Consider the following 22,141-nt stretch of genomic DNA (forward strand, 5'->3'; position numbering starts at 1 on the left):
AATAAAAGATTATTTATTTTTGTTAGTGTTTCACCAAAGTGAAATATTTGTCTTGTGTATTCATTATAAATCTGCCCCAAAGGAAGGTAGCCAACATATCTAGACAAGGACACAGAGGCATGTTTAAATAACAGTTGTTTAAAAAGTACTGTATGAAAAACGAATCTCTGAGCTCCAGAAAGGAATGGTTTCCCCCCACCTCCGAATCCCAGTGCTGTCACAAAACAGTCACAGAACCTTCTGGCGCTCTGAGTTAAAAGCATTTGTTTTGCAATAAACAATGATGTTTATTTGATGCTGACCTTTATTAGAAACAAACACCACTTGTATCCCTGGAAGCTGTTATAGATTGATCAAAAAGCCTATGTTCTCAAACAAAATCATAAAGACTCTTGGGATAGTAACACATTTAAATGCTCCACTGTTGGTTAGCAATTGTTTTTAACACCACGCAGCTTTCAAACATTTTTTAAACCATTTGTGCCTATTGTCTTGCATCCCAATGGTGCTTTATCCAGCATTTTAAAATATGTAATGACTTAACTCAAGCTGACAGATATACGGAAGAACAAATAGCCACCTACAGGACTAAAACAAACCAGCTGTCAGAAGGAGGGGAAAAAAACGGAGGCATTTAAAGCGATCAACTGGAATGAAATTGTGGTTCTCAATATTGGGGAGTACGTCATCATCATCAATATCGGGCCCAAAACAATTTCAGCACGATACAATTTTACCTTCAGCCTTGAAAACTAGAGAAAAAGGTTTTAAATGCGAAACTTGGAAACAGCTGGGTGGCTGCTGTGTTGACTTGAGGAGTTTGAAGTGTGTCAGTTTGAATCGTTCCCCAGCAAACACTGGAACTGCACTCCAAACTCACTCAAAGAGGTGAAGCACTGTGCCCTGAGTGACACAGCATGTGCGTTTCCTCAGCCCCCCTCCTTGTTTTAAACACATGTGACAGCCACATGCATAAAAGAAACAACTGAAAACCCCATCTGTTTACATTAGCTGTTATTTTAATACACAGTGTACTTCAATTAATCAAATATTGCAGTGTTAGCAAAGGAAAGAAGCTGGGAAGTTATCTGTGTAGTCATTTTACTCTGAGGAAACCTGCTGCACATATTGTTATTGAATTTCTAAGCAAAACAAATCTCCAAATTTGACCTACAGCACTGTGCATTTATTTCTGACAAATTTGCCCGATTAATTTGCTTGTTACATCATCGTCAGTAGTTCTGAGAACAAGGTGAATAAGGTTATCCTAGGAAACAGCAGCAGTGAACCTGATATTAGTCCTTATTGTCTGTCTGTTCTTAAAGTCCTATTAACTCCATGCAATCTAGCATGGCCACTTGGTTTTAAACAAATGGAGTGAAAAGCAATGTTTTCAACTTTGGAACACATCAAAACCCTGTATTGTTAACTATTGTTAGCAGCAAAATTATTAACATTACACTTAAAAAAAGAAATGTGTAATGTAAATGTAACAGATTAGAATTCACAAGAAAAACCAAACATATTATTAATGACACTTTTTGCCAATCATATTAAAAAGGAGAGAAAAATGAATCACGTTTCTCCATTCACTCCCTACTTTGTGACCAATGATTGTTGCCTACAGTAGCTTGACTCCAAACACATCAAGAGAGTGAAGGAGGGCTTGTCTTTATCTCAGAAATTACAAAACGCAAAAATCAGAACTTCAGAGTAAACTAGGGGCCCGAAATAGATGCTCGAGATAAGATCACATTGGTAGTCGGCCAGTCACAGGGATCAAAGCTGAAGAGCACAACAAGGATTCTACTCATCCAAATACCAGGAGCCAGGGAGATTCTTACAGCAAATGGGATACTGAATCAAGATGCATCCTCTATGGCTGGCACAGCTTATAAACTATAAACTACATAACGCCTGGATATATTCACAGCGGAGACTTGGAATGAAGGTTTCCAGAAAAAAGAAATGATGGAAACTTTTCAGAACCACAGCATAAACAGGTTAGGTGTTTTAAAACCTTGCAGGGAGACAATGTGTCAGCTAAAACGCTGTATGGTGTGGCATGAGATGTGAAACAAAGCAAAGAAGGTCTCTGCTGACAATGATACCTGCACCTTTTCCTGCGCCTATTTGCTCTTGTTGGGACTTTTTCCAAAAATAGTTAAGAATCTGTTTCACTTGAATTTTGAGACTAAACCTCTCATCGGGAGTGCTCTGCTGTATTATTATAATGTACATGATGAGCAAATACTCTTTGGCTTCGAGCCATTTAGTCTGTGAAGCAAGCTGCATCTGCTCCTGAATGTCTACTTGAGGCGTAGCATTATGTGTGGTATGATGACATGGATGCCAAAATTAAATCGATCATTATCCAGTCCATTAGGGTTGAGACTAAATATTAAGCAGCAATGCTGAGTGAAATTATCGGGATGCTGATAAATAGGGAGACATTAATGATTTATAATGCAGAATATTTATCAAAATGGTCTACCTGGCAATCAATAAGACGACTGCAGATGGTGTGCTCAAAAGCATAGATTTTTCTTACATTAAAACGGCTGGACAAAGAGCATGCAAGAACAACTCTCCTTTAGGGCAATGAATATTTCAATAAAGTGGACTTCACATCTAAATGTACGGTATGATAAAATGAATCCTGCCAATGATACTGCAATCATGTAGTATTTTAACACAAAATGGTACAATCAGCCATTATGAAAAGGCATGAATATATTTTTCATAAATATAAACTGCGGACAATTTAATGCAACCTAAAAAAAAAAACAGAGAAGCACATTTGCTCCTGATTATTACATCATACACAAATGTCTCTAATGATAACCTTTTAAGTAAAGAAATAAACAGTTCCTGTCAGCAAACTAGTCTTCAAGTTCCTTGTTGGCAATAAGGCCAATTCTTTAAAAATCTAACCCCATTCCAACCTCACTAATATTACAGCTCCATGTTTAAATTTTGACATTTAACCTTGTTTATTTGGACAATACATTTTCCATTGAGCTTCTTGTTTTCTGTGCAAGGAGAAGCCAAGAGCTATTTTTTGTGATGTGGAACAGATGTCCCATTATTTGGAGGAGCTGTTGTCCACAATTATGCACCTACTCCACTATGGATACCACCATCTGCAAGCAAAAGCACGAGTCCTACCTGTATCTTATTGTATACTTGTGAAGAGGAAATTCTACTTCTGAATCTATTTATCATTACAAATATAATTAATTGCAAGGCAGTGTAATGCCTGTAAGAGTTAGGATATGTTCTTTCCCCTGATGTATATTCATCTTTCTTCTTTGGTGAAAACCAACACAAACACTTGAAGGCGTCACATCAAATCCATATGCCCTTATTTGCTGTATTTTGCTTCACTGCATTTGCCTAAACATGTGAACTGTAAAGAAGTGAAAGCAAAGGTGCCTGCCTTAAAATTATGGGATGTCACAGTGTTACCTCTCAATATTTTTAGCTTCCTCGACACTTGAAAAGGTTTAAATAAAACATGTATTTACAAGAATAAGTAGCTTCCCTTAAATCAGAGACTCTTTTGTAGACCAGAAATGACCGTAATCCTAACCTGCCCAATTTTCCACAAAGTACAAAATTATTGAATTCTCTTAGCATTACTGATTAAAATAGTTTTTGTGCTTATTTGTGGATACGTGCTGCCTGTCTTGCAGCCATTTTCATTTCTCTTCTTCGGTATCTGTGGTAATACCCATTCTCTCCTTGACAACCGTTTGTGAATTCTAATAATTCAGTGGGGAAACCTTGTTCTTTCTCCTATACCAGTTTCAGATGTGAACAGAATAAATTTTATATGTATCAATTTTAAATGATCCTTTGGTATGAATCTTTTTGTTGCAAAGCAAAACTTAAAACATTAGTAAAACAGAATCTGATTAAGCACTTATTATTTAATTTGTGGTATTAATTGTACCTGACATTCTCTCTAGATGAACTTACAGATATTCATATTTCTGGAGGTCAGGTAATGCTCACTTACCTGAGCAGAAAATAAATTATAAGGAAATCCTATGAACTAAGCATATACTGTACGAAATCTCTGAGGGGTACAGTACAAAATGCATAAACCCATATTTTTTCTTTCTCTTCTTGTTGTGAAATGTTGTAAATTCCAAAATGAGTATGGATCCACTGGCTGCAAGTCATAGCTTGAAAAAAACCATACTGCAGCCAGTTGTGAACAATTAAAATGTATTTGAGTGTTTCGCTGGAAGCATAGCTCATTTCATGTGGTTTTGATCTAATGTTCTGTAAGCAGCATTCCCTCCAAAACAAAAACTCTAATGGAGACAGAAAACACTTCTGCTATTTTCCTCCAAGTCATCTTAACCTGTGTTGCAGGCATTAAACCGGCCTCATACTGGATAAAAAAAGGAGAAATCCATTCAAAAACATCAGTTAAATAAGAACATCCTGTTGAGCTTCACAGCAACCTGAAGCCTGTTGCTTAAGTGTGAGTGTAGGATTGGTGGAGACACTAATCTAAGCGGCACGCATCTGAGATGTAAAAGGAAAATAAAGCATCCAGACAAAGCCCACACATACACAGGAAGAATAAACAAAGTCCACAATGAAGGTGCCCCAGGGCAGAACCAAACCCAGGACAAAAGAGCAACGAGGAAACAATACTATTTGCCATGCCATCATCCTGCAAGAATCAGGATTAAAAAGAAGTCTGTAATAGATATGTATCATTACTATTTCAATTATTTTTGAAAGACATTTGAAGTTTTTTCCAACACTGATTTCAAGGCTTGAAGAGGATCTTAATAATGTACCACCCGTCTTAGCAGCATTATCCTACTTTGCGGTGAGTGTAAAAATAAAAAACAAAATAGTAAGGACATATACATCAGGTGAGCAATTCAGGAAAAAATCTGTTTACGTTAAGTAAGCCAAGGACATTTCGGAACCTTACCGTTTCCAAATAGCTGAAAAAATCTTCCTCAACGAACAATAATCTTAAAAAATATGTCTTAAACTACGAAGTCAAAGAAGATTTTTATCTTCTAGAATAGAAAAAATGTCTATTAAGTAAAAAAACTGAAAGAGAAAACAAGAAATGACCATCAAGAATTATTCACCTCTCAAGAAAAAAATAAGGATCTCATCGTAATTACCAAAAGGGAAGCATTCACAGTGAAAACCGAACCCCTCTGAATCTTTCAGTTTGAGATGCTATATTGTACAGTATATGTCTCCAAGGCTATTTTCTTGCCACTTGACAGACTGTCAAAATTGTCTGTGGGATTATTCTTCTACCCTGTGACACCTAACTCAGCATGAGACGGGATCAAGAAACAATTTCCTCTTTTTTCATCAAGTTAGACTTCCTTACCAAAAAATAGAGGGACAGCTAATCAGTTTTGACTCAAAGAACGTAGATTAAACTCACAACTCAAATGTGTTGACATTTATAACTTATTATAAGCAATATAACTTAGGTTTATAAAAAAAAACAAATCAAACTTAATCACATTAGAAATGATCTCCGTTGTAAGGAGGACAATTTTGATTATGCATTGTCTTAGATGCAAAATAAGACTTTCTTGGGGAAGGAAAAGAACAAAAGTCCTGTGCCTTAATACATAAACATCTAGGAGTTATCAGACACACACCTGCATTTGTGGAGGGCCTTTCCGTTAAAAACAATCTGTTACAGTACATATGGTTGAAGTACAAGTATTCTTTAAACCTTATACTGTATATGTCAAATATCTGGTATCCATAGACCTTATATATATATACACCAAATATCTCTTCATAGATTACACTTTATAAATATTTCAGAGCTATGTGGTATATATAAGGTCTGTAAAACTCTTGAGGTGGTAAATATTCAACATAAACATCTACAGGATTCATTCAGAAAGTTTTAGATGGATACAGCCATTCTACAAAGATAGTTCAGGTGGGTAGCTCTCTTCAGAGAACACGTCAGGGCTGTGAAGATTAAAGATCTCTCCAAGCCCATTGTTTCTCATTTCACCTCTGACGGCCACGACCACTCTAATCTCTCCGTCTGTGTTCTCAAAGACGGTTTTCCGAACTCATACATCAGAAAGACCACCGAAACTAAAATTATTCTGCAGCTAGGATCACACATTCTCCCTTCCCTTAACGACAGATTACTGTTCTTTTAAATTTTCTCCATTCATTGGAAGTTTCATTTCACACCTCTCTGCACCCATTCTGACTTCACACCTCTTGATTGGCCTCTCTTTCTGTCCCCTGCTCCCGCCTCTCACTCCTCCTCCCTCCCAACCTTTGTTCTCCCGCTACTTTACCTTTGCTTACTGCCCTGTCTCTCTCACACCTGAAGAAGGCTCCACGGCCGAAACGTTGTGTTCTCTTTCTTCTTTTTTTCAGCATGGAATAAACCTATTACTTGTTCCTTTGCATTCTACAAAGATGTCTTACAAGCTTTTTAAATTTCTGCGGAGGAAGATTATACAGTCCAACAATAACAATGTAATGTGACTGAAACCAAGATAAAAAAATCTAACATTTATAACCTGTACAAACTTTAACACTCCAGAATAATTTCAGATTTAAGATCATTTATACAAATTTGTCTCAAGGAAGTTTAAATGTCAGGTGAAGTAGAGATCATTGGCTGCGTGCGTGTCGGATAAGGTTTATATGAGATCGGAATCTCGTGTGTCTACCAGTACATGCACAAGAATGGTCTTGCCATGATGTTGTAACTTTAAACTGACAGATGTTGAAAGGTGACCATAAATGTTAACTATACTACAGGATTAGTAACATTTGGGTTGAAATAAGCATCTATCCACCTGAAGCACCTATCTACCCAACTCATTTTGAAGGTATTTAAACAGGTTAAGGTGCAGCATTAAAGCGAGAAAGTTTATGACGATGATCCCAGCAAGCTGCAAGTGTCTCTTGTCATATGCAAATGTTCTGAAGCACATGGGTGGGACACAGGTCTACCGTCTACCATTTCGATCAGCATAAAGCTGTGCAGTGAGATTTTCACCAACAATGCTAGCACCTGTCATTTTTAATGTTGGCAATGTCAGCCCCTCAACAGAACTGCAATGCTGCTACCAACAACACAGTTCATATGCAGATAAAAGCAAATCTATCGGGGATGAATACACTCAGCTGGTATTACTGAATGGATTGCCATAGTAATTTTCTTTGTCACATTGCCATATTATTAACAGCAACATCTCGAGAGTGCTTTAACTTTTTTTGTCACTTAACCATGACATCATTGCAGGGCAATTAGAAAAGAAAGAATATAACTTTGTTGCATATACGTATGTACAAAAACTCACAATGACTTTTCTATCATACTGTAAATGTGTTGAGACAGCTTAATCAAACCCAGCAGGTAACACTGAGTATGAAAAGAAAATGTCAGTTCTTATGTGTTGCGTGCGCCTACTCAAAGAGATTAGGTGGTTAACACTGCATAATTAAAGGTTGGGTGTGAAAATGTTGCTACAGTGTTTCAGTACACAAGTTTTACAGAAAAGTAGTTAACCTCACTGCTTTGCCAAGAATTACAGATATTTACAATTGGCTCAATTATCAGCATATCAAATATCAACATCCACAAAACTGAAATTAAAAGATATTCTCTTTTTTCACACTAAAATCATTAGGGATTGAGACACATTTCAGTAAATTGCTGAATCCGACTGCATGCTACACAAAAACAGTGCCTCCCAATAGCTACATCTCCTCAGAGGGAGATTTTTATTCTTTTTCATTTCTAATGAATCCAAAGCTTAACTTCTCTGAGTTGAATGAAGCATTACCATGTGGTCTGGGATGCAGCTGCAGTTTAATGCAGTTTTCAATTGTCCAGCAGAAGTAATTGCTGCCCAGAAGCTGGAAAAGTGAGCATGCCTGGAGTCCCAAAGCTGTAGCATAAATGACACTGATTCCCAGACATGCAGTGTTCAGTTGGTAAAAGACAAACTATCATCATCCAGCAATAAAACTCCATATCAGGTGTTAGTAGGCAGAGCTGCACTGGTTGCAATACAAATGTCCAGGGTGAAAAACAGGGCCAGGAAGATGGAAAGATGGAAGTGAGGTCCAGTAAGAGAGTATACTTTCATGAGCTTGTGAGCTGCTGAAAGTAGAGAAATGGGATAACATTTCTTGTGGCTTCAGGGTGGCTATAAATTTCACTTCCTCCAACACCATGGGTACTTTTCCCCCAGTGAGACACTAAAAAACTTTGCCAGCCTTTCTTGACTGCAGCAGACGATGTTCTTTGATACTGTCCACCTCAGCTCTCATGCAGGTGACTGGATATATAAAACCCCTGAGTGAGCTCCCTTCCGACTTCCTGTGGAGTCAGGCGAATAAACTGTTTTGCTTCAGACAAAGAACACTGGGTGGAAAATGGGATGAAGCGTCAAGTCAGCATTCAGTCTCCATGAACAGAATACACATTGTTAATGTGTTAACATTTTGTTCATTCTGTCAAGAACTATCCAATGCACCATGAAGTATATAGTGAAAGGGAAATAAATATGTAAACTGACAATAATGGTGTCTATAATGAACTGATATGGATATAACCATTATCGTGAAAAAATATTTAATCAGTAATTTTGTAATGTTCTGAAAGACAAACATGAAAAAGAATGTATTTGTAGTGACATTTGATGCTTTTAAAACATCACAAAACAAAATGTCTTTGATTTTAAATTCCGTGCAGAGATACTACTTTGAATTACATTTCTGTGGCCAGGGAGCACTTAGCGAAAAGTCAAGAAATAAGAAGAAAAAAGAAGAAGATCAGCCATTTATCTAAAACATAAGTCACAAAACTGAAAGATTATTAAATACAGTTAGGGGATGTCATGAACAGATGTTCCCGTCTGCTGATTTGGCAGGGAATACGCCATGAAGCAGCCTGGGATTTTGTGCAGAATACCAGGAATATGCTTCACGAGTGAAGACCACCCTGCAATCGCTCCTTTTTAACCATCTGGGAGTCAAGCTTTTTTTACAGCACACTAGGACAGAGACCTGGCTAGCATTCCCAGACCTCTGAGGGTTTGCACAGTCTCAGCTAACTGAAGGGATGTGTATGGTTTCTGCTTTCCATTCACTGTTCACTTACAGCAGACATCCAGACAAATTGGAATTTGAGACGAAACCGTGCTCAGGCTGCATTAGGCAAAAAATGTCAAGGTATCTTGTGTGAAAAGTAAATATAGTTAAAGAATGTTGACAAGTTGGAGCCTTGGTAGTGCAGTAGTTAGCATTGCTGCCTTGTATCTCGGGCGTGGGAGGGCTCAAATCTGGATCTGGGGTGCTTCCTTCAAGGTGTTTGTACGTTTTCCCTGGGTTTACATGAGTTTCCTCTCTCAGTCCAAAAACATACTGGTAGGTGAACTAGATTCTGGGTAAATTGGCCCTGGTGTGTCTGTGTTTGTGCTTGTCTGCCCTGTGATGGATTAGCATCATGTCCAGGATGTACCCTGCCTTGCACCTGCTGCTTGCCAGGATAGCCTCCAGCCCCCCTGTGACCCTAAACAGGAGAAGTGATTAGAAAATGGATGGATGTTGACAAGTTCACCCAATTCTTAGTTCTGTCTTTACCTGAAAGCACAATGTCATTACTTTGGATTTTTCCTAATTTTATTCTAGACACAGGCAAAAATATCCTTCTGAGATGCAGAACTTTAGGTGCAGGATCTCCTGGAAACAGCAGCATTATCATCTTCCAGCCTGATCTGGTCAGAAGCTAAGCAAGGCTGGGCCGGGTCAATACCAGGATGGGAGACATCTTCGAGAAAACAGTTTGGTGGGGGACTGTTAGGTTGTGCTCTTCCCTTTGGGCCAGAATTTCTAAACCAGAGCCAACTAGTAAGGTGATGTAAGAGGTGCTGTTTTTCAGATGAAATATTAGTGATAATGTCTTGACTGTTTGGCCATTAAAGACCCAGTGTACAGAGTTAGGATTTCTCAATCTAGCCTAAATGCCGCCCTACATTCATTTAACTCAATTGGTCAAGAAATTTCCCACTCAAGTGGCAATGAGAATGAGGACCTCACATTACCCAGGCAGGTGCTACACTTCAGTGGTGGATAAGTGGGTCCTCTCCTGTGTGTCAAAGCACTTTGGGATCTTTTGAGTTAAAACCTGCTATATAAACATCAGCAGAAGCAAAAGTGTTAAAACTTCTGTCCTACAAAGATACAGAAAAATAGAATCTGAAGCCTCCTTTTTGTAGCCACACGGCATTGGTTTTAATGTCATTAGCTTCCTATCGGCTAATGTCAACAGGCCTGTGATCTCACACAACACTTTTGTTAATATATGTAGATGTAAACATTTACACCACTGGTGTCAAAGCCTCCGATAACCACCCACAGCGTGAATTCCACCAGGTTCTAAACAGTAACATTGAAAGGGGCAGTAGCATTTGTTACCATATTTAAAATGGAAAAAGTTTTGTTAGGCTGGTCATGAAATATGCTGATAATGTCAAGATTAGGAAATATGCTTTTGTCATTTTGTAAGCAGAGTTGACCTGATACAAGTATTCAAAATATTCCAAGGTAACGACAAATGTCAACTATTTGGCACTACCCAAATAGTTGAGAGAGCTGGGAACAAGCTTCCAGCTATGTTGGTAAAGTGGATACCCAGGTTTCTTTCCAGAAATGAGATTCTTGGGTTTATTAATTACCAACATCTAAATAAGCTAGATGGGTCGAATGGCCCCCTCTTGTTTGTAACCTTTCTTGTTTTACATCTCTCTTAATTAAAAACAACTAAACCAATGCACTTGAGTACTGCTGACCCAAATCCATTTATTCCAGTATGGTTATTATTCTGTGTGTGGCTCTATGTGTCTGTCTCAGTGAGTGAGTGTAAAGATGGTGATACATTAATAATTTAGTATATCCTGAGGCGATGCAACACTGTGCAATCCTGTTCTGTATGTGTAATGGCATGTGGTGGGGCCTAATCCACAGTGACAAAGTTCCTACACTGAATGAACAGAAAGCATGCAAAATACAACCCATTTATAACATATGGGATGAGAATACTGTATTCCTAGAAAAAGATGGAAAACAGACTAAAAAAAGGCAACAGGGCATTCTATTTGTGGTTTGCTTATCTATAAAAGGAAGGTACCCTGGAACTCATCTATTATACTGCAGTGCTGTTCAATGACACTTCAGATTACAGATTAATACGACCTTGGATAACCAAATCAAAATGAACAGGAACAAAAAAAAAGCTTCCTACTGTCTTTCAGAATAAAAATAGAAAAGAAAAAAAATAACACTTAAGATCCTAATATTATAAAGCAATCCCAGACTTCTTGGGTTTGTAGAAACATAACACTGAAAATAACTACCATGGAAACTTGGTTATCTTTTCAATATACCACAGACATTTTGTGCCCCAAAAATGTGTGATATTCATCTCAATCTTTGCTGATTTTTATAACTCCCTCCGTCAGATATGGTAAAAAAATTCAAATGGATTTTCAGCATTGACTTCATTGTGACATAACATTTACTTAAAAGTATCAGGCTGATTCTACATTATACCATAATAAAGCACTAGATGAAACATGCAGAGTGAAAACATACTGTAGCTCTACAATCATAGAAACAACCCTAAAATAAGCCATGTCCTGTTTTTGCAGGAACTGAGACCAAGTCAGAGACCAAACTGGCTGAAGATACTGGAATTGAGCTTGTCATTCCAAGACTGCTAATCAATATATGTTAACAGAATGATCAGAGCAGAATGGAAGAACACAATTAGGAAAATTAGGAAAAAACTGTAGCATGCAGACATAAAATGACATGTACTGATAGCAACTGTCACCAAAAGGGAAAATGCTTAAAATGTGAACAGTAGATCATTGTTAATCCAATCACTCCTAAAACTAAAGAGAAACAAATTAAGATAATCACAAGACTGTTAGATGTCTAATCTAATTAGTATCAGATTGCAAAAATATGTAAACAGGCACATTTGTAATTTGGAAGGAGGTAGTTTCCAATGTAATTAATCAATACCTTAATACATATTGATTTTTAGAAAAACATAGCTATGGGGGATCTTGTTTCCTTATTGAATTCATTTGATCATTCAGATTAACTGGACTATATTTAATAAGGATATAAAACTTAATTGGTTGGTGAAATTCACATTGTGCTGGATTCAGTTTTTCCATGTTTAAATGCAATGTTATTTTAAATGTAACATAGTACATTTAAATGCATGTTAAATTACTCATAGTTTATTACTATTATCATAACCATAATATTCACATGAATAAAATTAAATGTTGCTGTCACTTTCGGTCTTTTAAATTACAGGTCTTCAGGAACAAAGATGTAAGACTGGGGTTCAAACGAATAATAACAAACAATTATGTGTGGGCAGGTAGCATGCAAATATGCTCAGAGACTACTTTTGAAAACCCAACATAAATCTGTATGAAGAAAAGTGAGCAAGATTCATTTGTAAAAACATCCTTTAAAAGGACATGGATATGAAAGAAAGTGAGAAAAAAAGCCATTAATAACACAAATAGACTGTGGTTGTGTCTCACCACTCATTTTGAACTTGTATTTCTTTAGCCCAGGAACCAGGAACATCTGCTGCAAATCCCATGTCATCATGGGAGCTCGAAGATGATTGGTCGGAGAGGTGAGCAGGGAGAACAGGTGGCCTATCATCTTCAATAATGACAGTGTCATCCTGGGGCATGTTCACTGTGGGAGACAGCTGGTAGTTACCTGTTTGGAAAGAGAGAAAAACACAAGTCAAGTGGGACAGTATTACTCAGAAAAACATCAACAAACATTTATTGCTAGGGACAATTTAGAAAGGTTTTATACACTTTGATTTATTGTGCTGTTTCTCTTTCCTTTGAGTCAAAGAAAGCATCATATGAAAAGAAACTGTAATTTGGCATTTCTTTTAATTAATATATATAGATAAAACTGAGAAATAATTTCATTATTGCTCTACAAAGCATTAAAAATGCTTTAAGGCTCCCTCTGTAATGTCACTGAACTAGAAAAAAAAGCATTGAAATTCCTTATTCATCTATGAGATAGTATTTTACCAAACCTCAGTATCATTTTACACTTCTTGAAAGCAAAGCCATAAAAACTAGCATATCAAAAGAGCTCAGAATATTTTTTCAACTTCGAGAACAAGTTTGTTAATGGGATTTTACTTTTATCATTCTTGCCAGAATACATACTGAAACTCAGATGGAGCTGTTCAATTTCCAAACCATCTTAAAATCCACTGAAGATTTGGGACATGAAGGTATTACCATGTTGACCACTAAGTTTATGCAGTACAATGCCACAAATGTGTAATCAATTAAATGTGCAGGCTCAAAGAATCGAAACAGTGAAATAAAAACATCACCCTTAAAATTGAGGGAAACAAAGCTGGCGGGTGCTCACAGAGGACTTCAGGTCTAACATAATATGAGACTGCCTGAAGAGGTATGTTATCATGGTTAGTTTGTAGTGCTCATGTCCACTTGAGTTCTATATCAATTTACTTTTCACACTGTCTGCAGAAGCAGAAATGAGATGCAGCTAAAAATAGTCACTTTCAAAAGCTATTCCTTCCTGCCATAAACTAACACCTATTAAATACAGTACATAGATATAATATACATATAACTAACAAAAAACAGGTGAAATTTAAACAGGCTTCCATGTGCTCACAATTATCAGGCAGTACTAAGTTAAATTACCAGAAATTACTTTACTTCCTCTAAACACTGCTAGAAATGCAAAGTTGTTTTCTGCAATTTCAGTACAATTTCTGTAAATCTAACAGTTTAGCTGCAATTGAACATAATTATTGCCAGGAAAAGAAATATTTATCCTGGCAATCATTCAGAACGTGCTTAGCAAGCTGTGCATTTTTTTAAACACACAAAACACGTGCATTCACAATAATAGTTCAAATATAATCTGAAAATTATTATGTTTTAAATACCAGAAGCATTGAATATATTTGGATTTAATGTCCACTATGATAATTTCATGTTATGAAAGAGTGGATCATTAATTGTACACACAAAACAAATATCAATTTATTTTTGTTTAAAAGTAGTTTTGTAAGAATTAAATTAAAAAATATAGTCAGATGGATTTTATCATACCTCCTGGCAAATCCAACTGCTTGTGACATGTTTTATACTATAATCATTTTTTATATACTTTTATATTGTAAGTCTCCATCAAAGACATTTAATCACATCAGAAAATTTTTCTGAGAAGCAGTTTTAGTCTACATACATCCACACCACAACTTGTATGATTTTACTTTATTTATTTTGAAGTACGGCTGTGGACTCCCACTGTGGTGCTATTAAATCTACCTCAGTCACAGGGCTCAAACTAAATGCCCTTCCTTTCTAATGAAGAAGGGCTGCTAGAAAAATGAATCTTATTTATCACTTTGCAGACAAAATGCAACATACATAATTAAATTATGCATGTAATTTAGACTGAGGGGTTACAGCCGTGTTCACAGAAATGAGAAGTTAGTTAAACTTAACACAAACTAATTGAATTCACTTTGGAATTAATGCCACTTTGATTAACACTTTAGAACGTAACTGAGTCATTTTTCAGATGGTGAATCTGCAGTGCCATCTTTTTTTTACATAGCTTCTAACTTAATTAAATCTTGAATACCAGACACACATGCAGACAATGGAGAAACCAGAGAAACATTGACTAAATCATACTCATTTATTTTATGGAAATGAGAGGATCGCGACTATCCTGAGGACTGAATCACTTCACAATGTGAAGATGCCATATTTTGCACATCCAAAAAGTCTTTGGAAAAGATGATAATAATAAACTATTTAATATAGCTCCTTTAAAGGTGGCTTCTTAAATGCTTTACAGAACGATAACAACAACGAAAAAAATAATACATATGCACAATGAGAATACACAATGGGAGGACAAAGTAGATGGGGGTAGTTAATACAGTAGGAGCAGAGGGGTAAAGAACAGAACCACTGAAGTAAAGGCTCTTCTAAAGAGGAAATATAGAGTCTAGATTTGAACAGTATAGTAGCTCAGACAGGTACTGAGGTGCAAAGCCTTGTAGGTGAGCATGAGGATTTTGAAGTCAACATGAAACTTGACAGGAAGCCATTGCAAGGACTCCAGGATAGGAGTAATGTGATCACTTGCACCAGACCAGGTCTAAAACAAACATGTGTTATTGTCTGCCCTGCAATATACCTGCAGCATTAAGCATTTGTTAAACTATTGTTTCACAGTAATGAGCATGCTCACCTAACCAGCAAAGAAGCATCCTAATTTCCCTAAGCGGTTGAATGTAGCCGAGTGCTTTGCTGAATGTAGGAGAAGGAAACTTTGAAAAAACGTTTAAAAAAATTATATTTTAATATTTATACTAAATATTACATTTTAAAAACAATCAGCTTCCAGAAATGCGTTTAAACCTTTTACGCCAGTAACATGTTAGTTTGTAAGAACCATGTGTGATTAGCTTCACTGCCTGCTTGAAGGACTTTTAATTTTGATACTTCTTATGATATGATACATTATGACATGACAACATCTACATAATGATTATCACACAAAACATCCACACATGTAAGAAGACAATTAGTTGGAAACAAAAATGTACAAATCATGCTGTCACAATTAATACAATGGATTTTTTAAAAATACAATTAGATTCTGTATCATGATGATTCAGAATGAAGAATGTTAGTGATTAATAATGGGCTGCATGCCAAATTCTCAATTTGGAGCTATTATATTGTTCATATATTAGTAGAGAAAACAAAAAATGCAAAGGAAGCAACTAAAAAAAATTTAATAAATGTGCCTCAAGTGCGATATCAACCAGGAAGTTTCTAATGAATACTTGTTAAGATTCTGTGAAACAGCTACTTTCCAAGAAGCTTCACAATGAATAACCATCTGAGCCTGATTGCCCATTCACATTGGCTGGTCTGTGTGAATTTTCAATCTGAATCAATTTAAAGTTTTAAAAACCTTTCTTCAGATGTATAAAACTTGGATACATGAGACTACTAACAAGTCATTTGTTTTAAATAACCACCTTTCACCTTTCATATCTCAATAAGATACACAAATTGAATGCCCATCAGAAGATATAATGTCCTTCTACAAAATATCGTACTATGAAAGGTCACGTGGTGTTGTGAGATTACTTTCACTCTGAGACACACACACACGATAGGATAGCATATATAAAGTGCTAAAAAGGCCAGTTCACTTTATTATGAGATATAAAAAAAAGATAAAAACTATTTTTTTATTTCAAAAAGAAAAAAAAAGCATCCACTAAAAGTAGAAGCAATCATTCTATAAAAATAGTCAATAGATTCAGAGGTAATGACAGATAATACAAGAGATCTGTAGCCCAAGTTAAAAATCTTAAGTGCTTTGCAGAAGTCTTTGTATCTTGGCGATGATCAACTGTAATTCTGCTCTCCCTTGCATGTAGTCACTAACAGACGAAAAGAGATTAAGAAAATTACTGACATTTGACACATTTATAAGTGTGTTGTAAGCTACTATCTCAATAAATTTGAGAAGTGTATCTCTTATACTATTGGAAAGGGTCTTCAAGGTACTCTCCAGCTCAGCTCTCATTTTCTACATTTCTAAATTAAAAAAATTGCCATGAAAATTAATATGATGTTGTTAGACTTTGCTAATCAGTTTTACAATTTGCTCTTTTGACTCAAGGTAAGTCCTGAATATTTATGTGCAGTATATAAAAGCATTTCTGTTTTGTTATGCCAAAGAGCAAGTTGGTTGCAAGGACATAATTTGCAGTTTTTCAAAACTGAAAATAATTAGGTGGAAAATGCAGCACTTGGTACATCTACTCTACAATATGGATAATTAGCATGTGAAGAAAGTTACATTCATTCTACCTGTTGCATAGAATGGAGGCAGTTGGCAAATAACGAATAAATCTATCCTTATCACTTTAGATTGGGTTCTAAAAATTACATTTATAATTTCTTTATAAATGAAATAAAGCATTAAGAGTGACAATAAGGTTGATAATCCATCTGTAATGTAGATTAATTGGATATTAGTCTTAATCCCAACCATAGCCTAAATTATACATATTACTTCAACCCTAATAGGATATGTTACAGTTTTTTATAGCTCTTTATATGATTAATGCATGATTAATAATGTCAACAGATTGTTCATAGATACCTACAACAGAGACATGAAGTGTGACCAATTAAACTAATTTCTAACCAGAAAGTGATCACAGTTTCGTGCTGTGATCATGTTTTTTCTTCTTTGCAGAACTCAATTCTTTATCTGAATCTGAGATTGATGTCAGTGTGGCGTTTCATGCTTTATTTGTCTGTGCATGTTTTAATGTAAGAAAATGGAAAATGGAGAATGGTGCTCCATTTAAATGCATAGAGATCAAAGCCATCATTCAGACTGTGCTAATCATTTACTAGAAATGAGCAAGATCAACAAAAAAAAGCACGGCTTTTACATTTTCCAAATGTCTAAATTGTGAAGAATCACTGGTATGCGTTTTAGATTTAGGATTTACAAGACTTCTACTTTAATAGAACAATAACTGGCACAAAAAAACAAATTAAACTATAAAAAAATAAGGATCAAACTTTGTATATCGGTTGACACAAACATTGCAGTGAACATTATGCGTATATTTACGTTTGTGCAGATCTACATTTACGTGATGTGGAGCATGAAGATATATTATCAAAAGTGTGCTATGTGATTCTGATTGAAGCCCAAATTCACTGATTTGTCTTGTCTTGCTTCTGTATACATACTGTAGTTCAGGTTCAGTCTTGAAGCAGTCAGTCTAAATACTTTTCTTTATGTGAATGTATTTTCTGTTCTTTTCCTTCAGATCTATGTAATACTTCACCAGCAATATAAATCCTTCAAAGGAGCTACAGATTGTGCAATTTGTCTGTTATTTGTGTTTTTCGTTATACAGCTTTTCCTACAACAACCACTAGGAAAATAAATGAAAAAACTTTGTCGAAGCTGAGTCATAGAGAATAGAGAAACATGGAGGTGCTATACATTATCTAGTCAAATATAGCAATAAAAAATCAAGTGATGTCTCACAATACAAATAAGGGATGAAAAAGGAAATTACTTTTTTATGAAGAGCAGATATATATGTCTCCCTTTATAGGCATCAAAACATCTTTTAAACATTTACTATGAAAAAGGTGGTATGAGGTGTCATATACAGTAGCAAATTCTGCCACAAAATGGCTTAAAACCTTAACCTTGGTCTTTGGAAATTAACTCCAAGTGAATTTTTAAAAAAAGTTGTTATTTTTTAACAATAGCATTTAAAATTAATGAAAGAAAAGCATGCAGCCAAGAGATTATAGAAAAAAAGATACCATACTCATTATATGTGTATACCGTCGTAAAACTATATAGTGGTCTACAAACTTTAATTGCAAGATAAGCAGTTTATGGAAAAATTAATTAAAAGAAACAATAATTCCTCATTCTAAGGTGTTGCAAATAATTGGAGTTCAGATGGTTTTTATAAAACTCCTGCTTCTAATGCATGTCAGTTATAGACATCACAACAGGTGAGTATGACGTGCTCAGCCAATTACAGACCCTAATTCTGATGACAATTTAGAATAAAAGGATAAGGAGGGGAATAAAGCACAGAATCTGCCATTGACCACTGTTGCTTGGGAATCTGAAACTAGTATAGGGACACTTAAAACTCTGGAGCAAATCAAATCAGATAAACATCAATCTCCAACACAAATGGCCGGCTCAGTTGTTATTTCAGTAAGTTTGCAGTATACTGCATTGTTAGAAAAATATAAATAAACAAATTCCTGTTCGTCACAGAAAACATGAGATTCCAGTACCTTTTTCAGACTGAGAAAACATAATACACAGCAGTATGAGCTGTATGGCTCCGATGGGGCTGTGATTAATCATTATGATTAAATACCATGAAAGACACCAGCTGCTACTCTCAGTATGTTTATACATTTCTGTGTGTGTTTTAAAAGTTATTTTTGTAAGTTAAAAGTCTGATATTGACTCTTTTCTTCTCATTTACCCTCTAAAACATACTGGAGAAATCTAAGAGCATAAGCAAATTGCAAATCCACAATGCTAAGATCTTGGAAAAGCTTTCCAAGAGGTAAAAAGCAGACTGCATTTTTACATTCAAAGCGACATGAAGAGCTACAAACAGATGACAATAAGTAGAATGAAAATAGTATATGCCAGGATTAAGAAACAATATGGGATAAAAGTAGGAAGCCAAACCAGGTCGTAAATGAGCATCACCTCCCCCATGTCTCAGCACAATGCATAACCACTGCCTTGATGAAAGTGGCATGCTCCTTACAGTCATTTTTAAACCGGACCAATTATCCTTATGGAACCGACATTGGATGAGCACATTTTCCCTAAGTGACATTAGGGACATCCATCTGGTGTTACAGCTTTCAGCTGCTGCTGGAGGCTCAGTCCGGGGGGTGAAAGGTCACATCTTAGACAATTTATCCCAAACTACTCCTGCCACTTCACAGCACTACTGACCCAATCACAATTAACAAATCCACATGGTTTAAAATGTAGTCTTCAAAAAAGAAAAAAGGAATGGCAATGGTTAGAGTTATACCAAAGCACATCTGTATGCCAAAATTCTACCGAGTCTGGAAAAGGAGCACTGATGTCCGCCCTCTGCTAAAAGGGAATTTAGAATGGGGGGCCCCCACATCCTGTTGGTCTTCCAGTGGTGGTCAAACAATCACCTTTAATGAATTAAGAAAACCTTCATAAATGACCCAGCTTTGCCAAATTTCAATCTTGTTCCTGGCTGCACTGCATTTGTAAAAGGCTGAAAGATTGATGCTGAAGGAGTGTGATAATGGTCTAAAGAGGACAATCGCTCAGTCTAGTGTCCCTTTGACATTACATAACCCACCTAAAGGTTGCAGTCTAGAAGGATACCTAATTTAAATTAGGACAAATTGTCATGGTAATGTCTATGTCTTCAAAATTTAGCTTTTAAATGCCATACAGACGGCATGTCATTTAAAAAGATTGTGCCCTTTTCACATTGTTGACCAGGCATTTCAGAAGTACACGTGTGCAAATCTCAAGAGACAGTACTGACAGGGAACATGAATAAACAGAAACATGATACCTTAAACATGTACATTCATCATAATTTTGCGAGCTTTCCTCCCGTATCTCAGAACGAAGACAGAAGTACTCAACATTTGTGTTTCCATTCAGTGACAATATTTCCGTATATTGTATTTCAATATATGTATTTTAGTTCAATTTAAAAACTTCAATATAAGTATTTTATTTACTTTTAGTTTTCTTTCAAGACACCAAGGCATTAGGAATAATATACTAAAGTGAAAGAAGTCAATAGCTAAGATAGTCTCCTGTACAGGATCAGTAACTATTTTCTTTTACTGTTGTATGTCTTGTAACTGTGATGATTCAACAATTATACAGCAGAACTACAGTAGATAAGACAATGACAGCTTGGCACATAGATCAATATTTTAAACGGTCACATGGTGTAACATCTGTTGTAGCAGTTCCGTATCATTTATATTGAAAGATTGATTTTGATTTTTGGTTCAGCAGAGGTCAGTTCATTAAATCTATTATCTCCAATCCAATTTCCATCTGCTGACTGAAACACCAGATGATTATCATCCAGAATAACTGTAAAATACATAAAAATGCTAAATATAGAAAGTTATCAGGCATGTATTCATTATCAAACGTTACACTAGAAAAATAAATTAGTTCAAAGTTACTGAATAGCAGACAATGGAGTATGGAGAAAGTTGTTCTAAAGAACAGAAGGAACCAGGGTAAAGTTAATCCCCGGAAACAAAGTCCAAAAATATATAAATCTCAGTCAAAGCAAGGTAGATTATTTCCTGTTAAAAAAAACGGGGGCTAAAGAGTGTAAGTTTTGTCAACTTTAAAGCCTTTCACTTCCATTGTCAAAATAAGTCAAGCACTGAAAAGACGTATTGAGTCAGACTCAATTACTGGCCTAAGCCAAGGACATGTTACTCTCTCTCGGTCTGAGGCTTACAAATAAGAAACTGAAAGGACAGTAGATTGACCTTCAAATACCTCAAAATACACAAAAGCCCCTCTGTGACATAAGGCCTCAGAATGAAGAGACTTACAGCATTACTGAAGAACTCAAATGTTTGTGTGGCATGTGAGGATTTGTTTTACTACTACAGCAAACTGAACCACCAACGAAGTGTGGAGCCCAGATAATTCATTTCATAACTAGATACTGTGTAACGATACATTTGCTTCAAAGCAAAAAAAAAAAAGTGAGTGCTACAAAACACAACACAAGAAGACCAAGGTACACAATGTTCATCTCTTCATGAATGAACTGGCTTTAAGCCTGTTAGCTCGAATCTGAAACTTTTGAGTTAAGTTAGTTGTAAATGCAAAAAAGCTATAATACGCTACGATACTGAACAGCTTCTGATCTTTTCTAGTATATCTATAGGTTCAACTCCCAGCACTTACTGACAGAAAGCGTTCCAAATGCTAGCCTTCTAACACTTTGGACAATCAATACAGATGTGCGCGTGCTTGCTGAATCAATGCGATTGCACTATCTGGCCATATTAATGGCTTTTTTCCTCAAATGACTTTGGATATTTCAGTGACACAGTAGTCTGTGATTTTCACAAGCAATTAAATTCTACAAAATCCCTAACTAATCAGTCTGAGTGAATGGTGACAGTTAGAACTCAAAAGACAATTCAGTTACTACACATACTGTACAATACAACTCTGGGACAAAGTTCAGTCACTTCAGTATAGTCTTGTCAATATTATTAATTATAGCTGTGTTGAATTACTTCTAAAACAGAAAAAGTTGATAAACTAATCAAAGTTGATAAAGTTGATAACTAATTCTGATAATCTGCAACCCATCTGGAAAAGAAGTGCCTTGTGTTCTTTGTTATAAATGCACATCAATGTAGTTTCCACATGTGTCCTC

At 35.9% G+C, this 22,141-nt stretch overlaps 1 protein-coding gene across 7 annotated transcripts in view; it reads right to left on the reverse strand.

The window, feature by feature from the left end:
* The window catches only part of LOC148657083 (partitioning defective 3 homolog), a 429,232-nt gene that overhangs the window by 148,435 nt on the left and 258,656 nt on the right, over positions 1 to 22,141 (reverse strand). For all 7 annotated transcript variants that reach the window (XM_088642914.1, XM_088642913.1, XM_088642916.1 and 4 more), the window contains one exon: positions 12,621 to 12,807. In XM_088642914.1, the coding sequence (XP_088499040.1) occupies positions 12,621 to 12,807 (187 nt within the window). The remainder of the gene's footprint in view (positions 1 to 12,620; positions 12,808 to 22,141) is intronic.

This window comes from Lepisosteus platostomus, chromosome 8 (genome assembly GCF_059453375.1).
Source record: "Lepisosteus platostomus isolate fLepPlt1 chromosome 8, fLepPlt1.hap1, whole genome shotgun sequence".
NCBI lineage: Eukaryota > Metazoa > Chordata > Actinopteri > Semionotiformes > Lepisosteidae > Lepisosteus > Lepisosteus platostomus.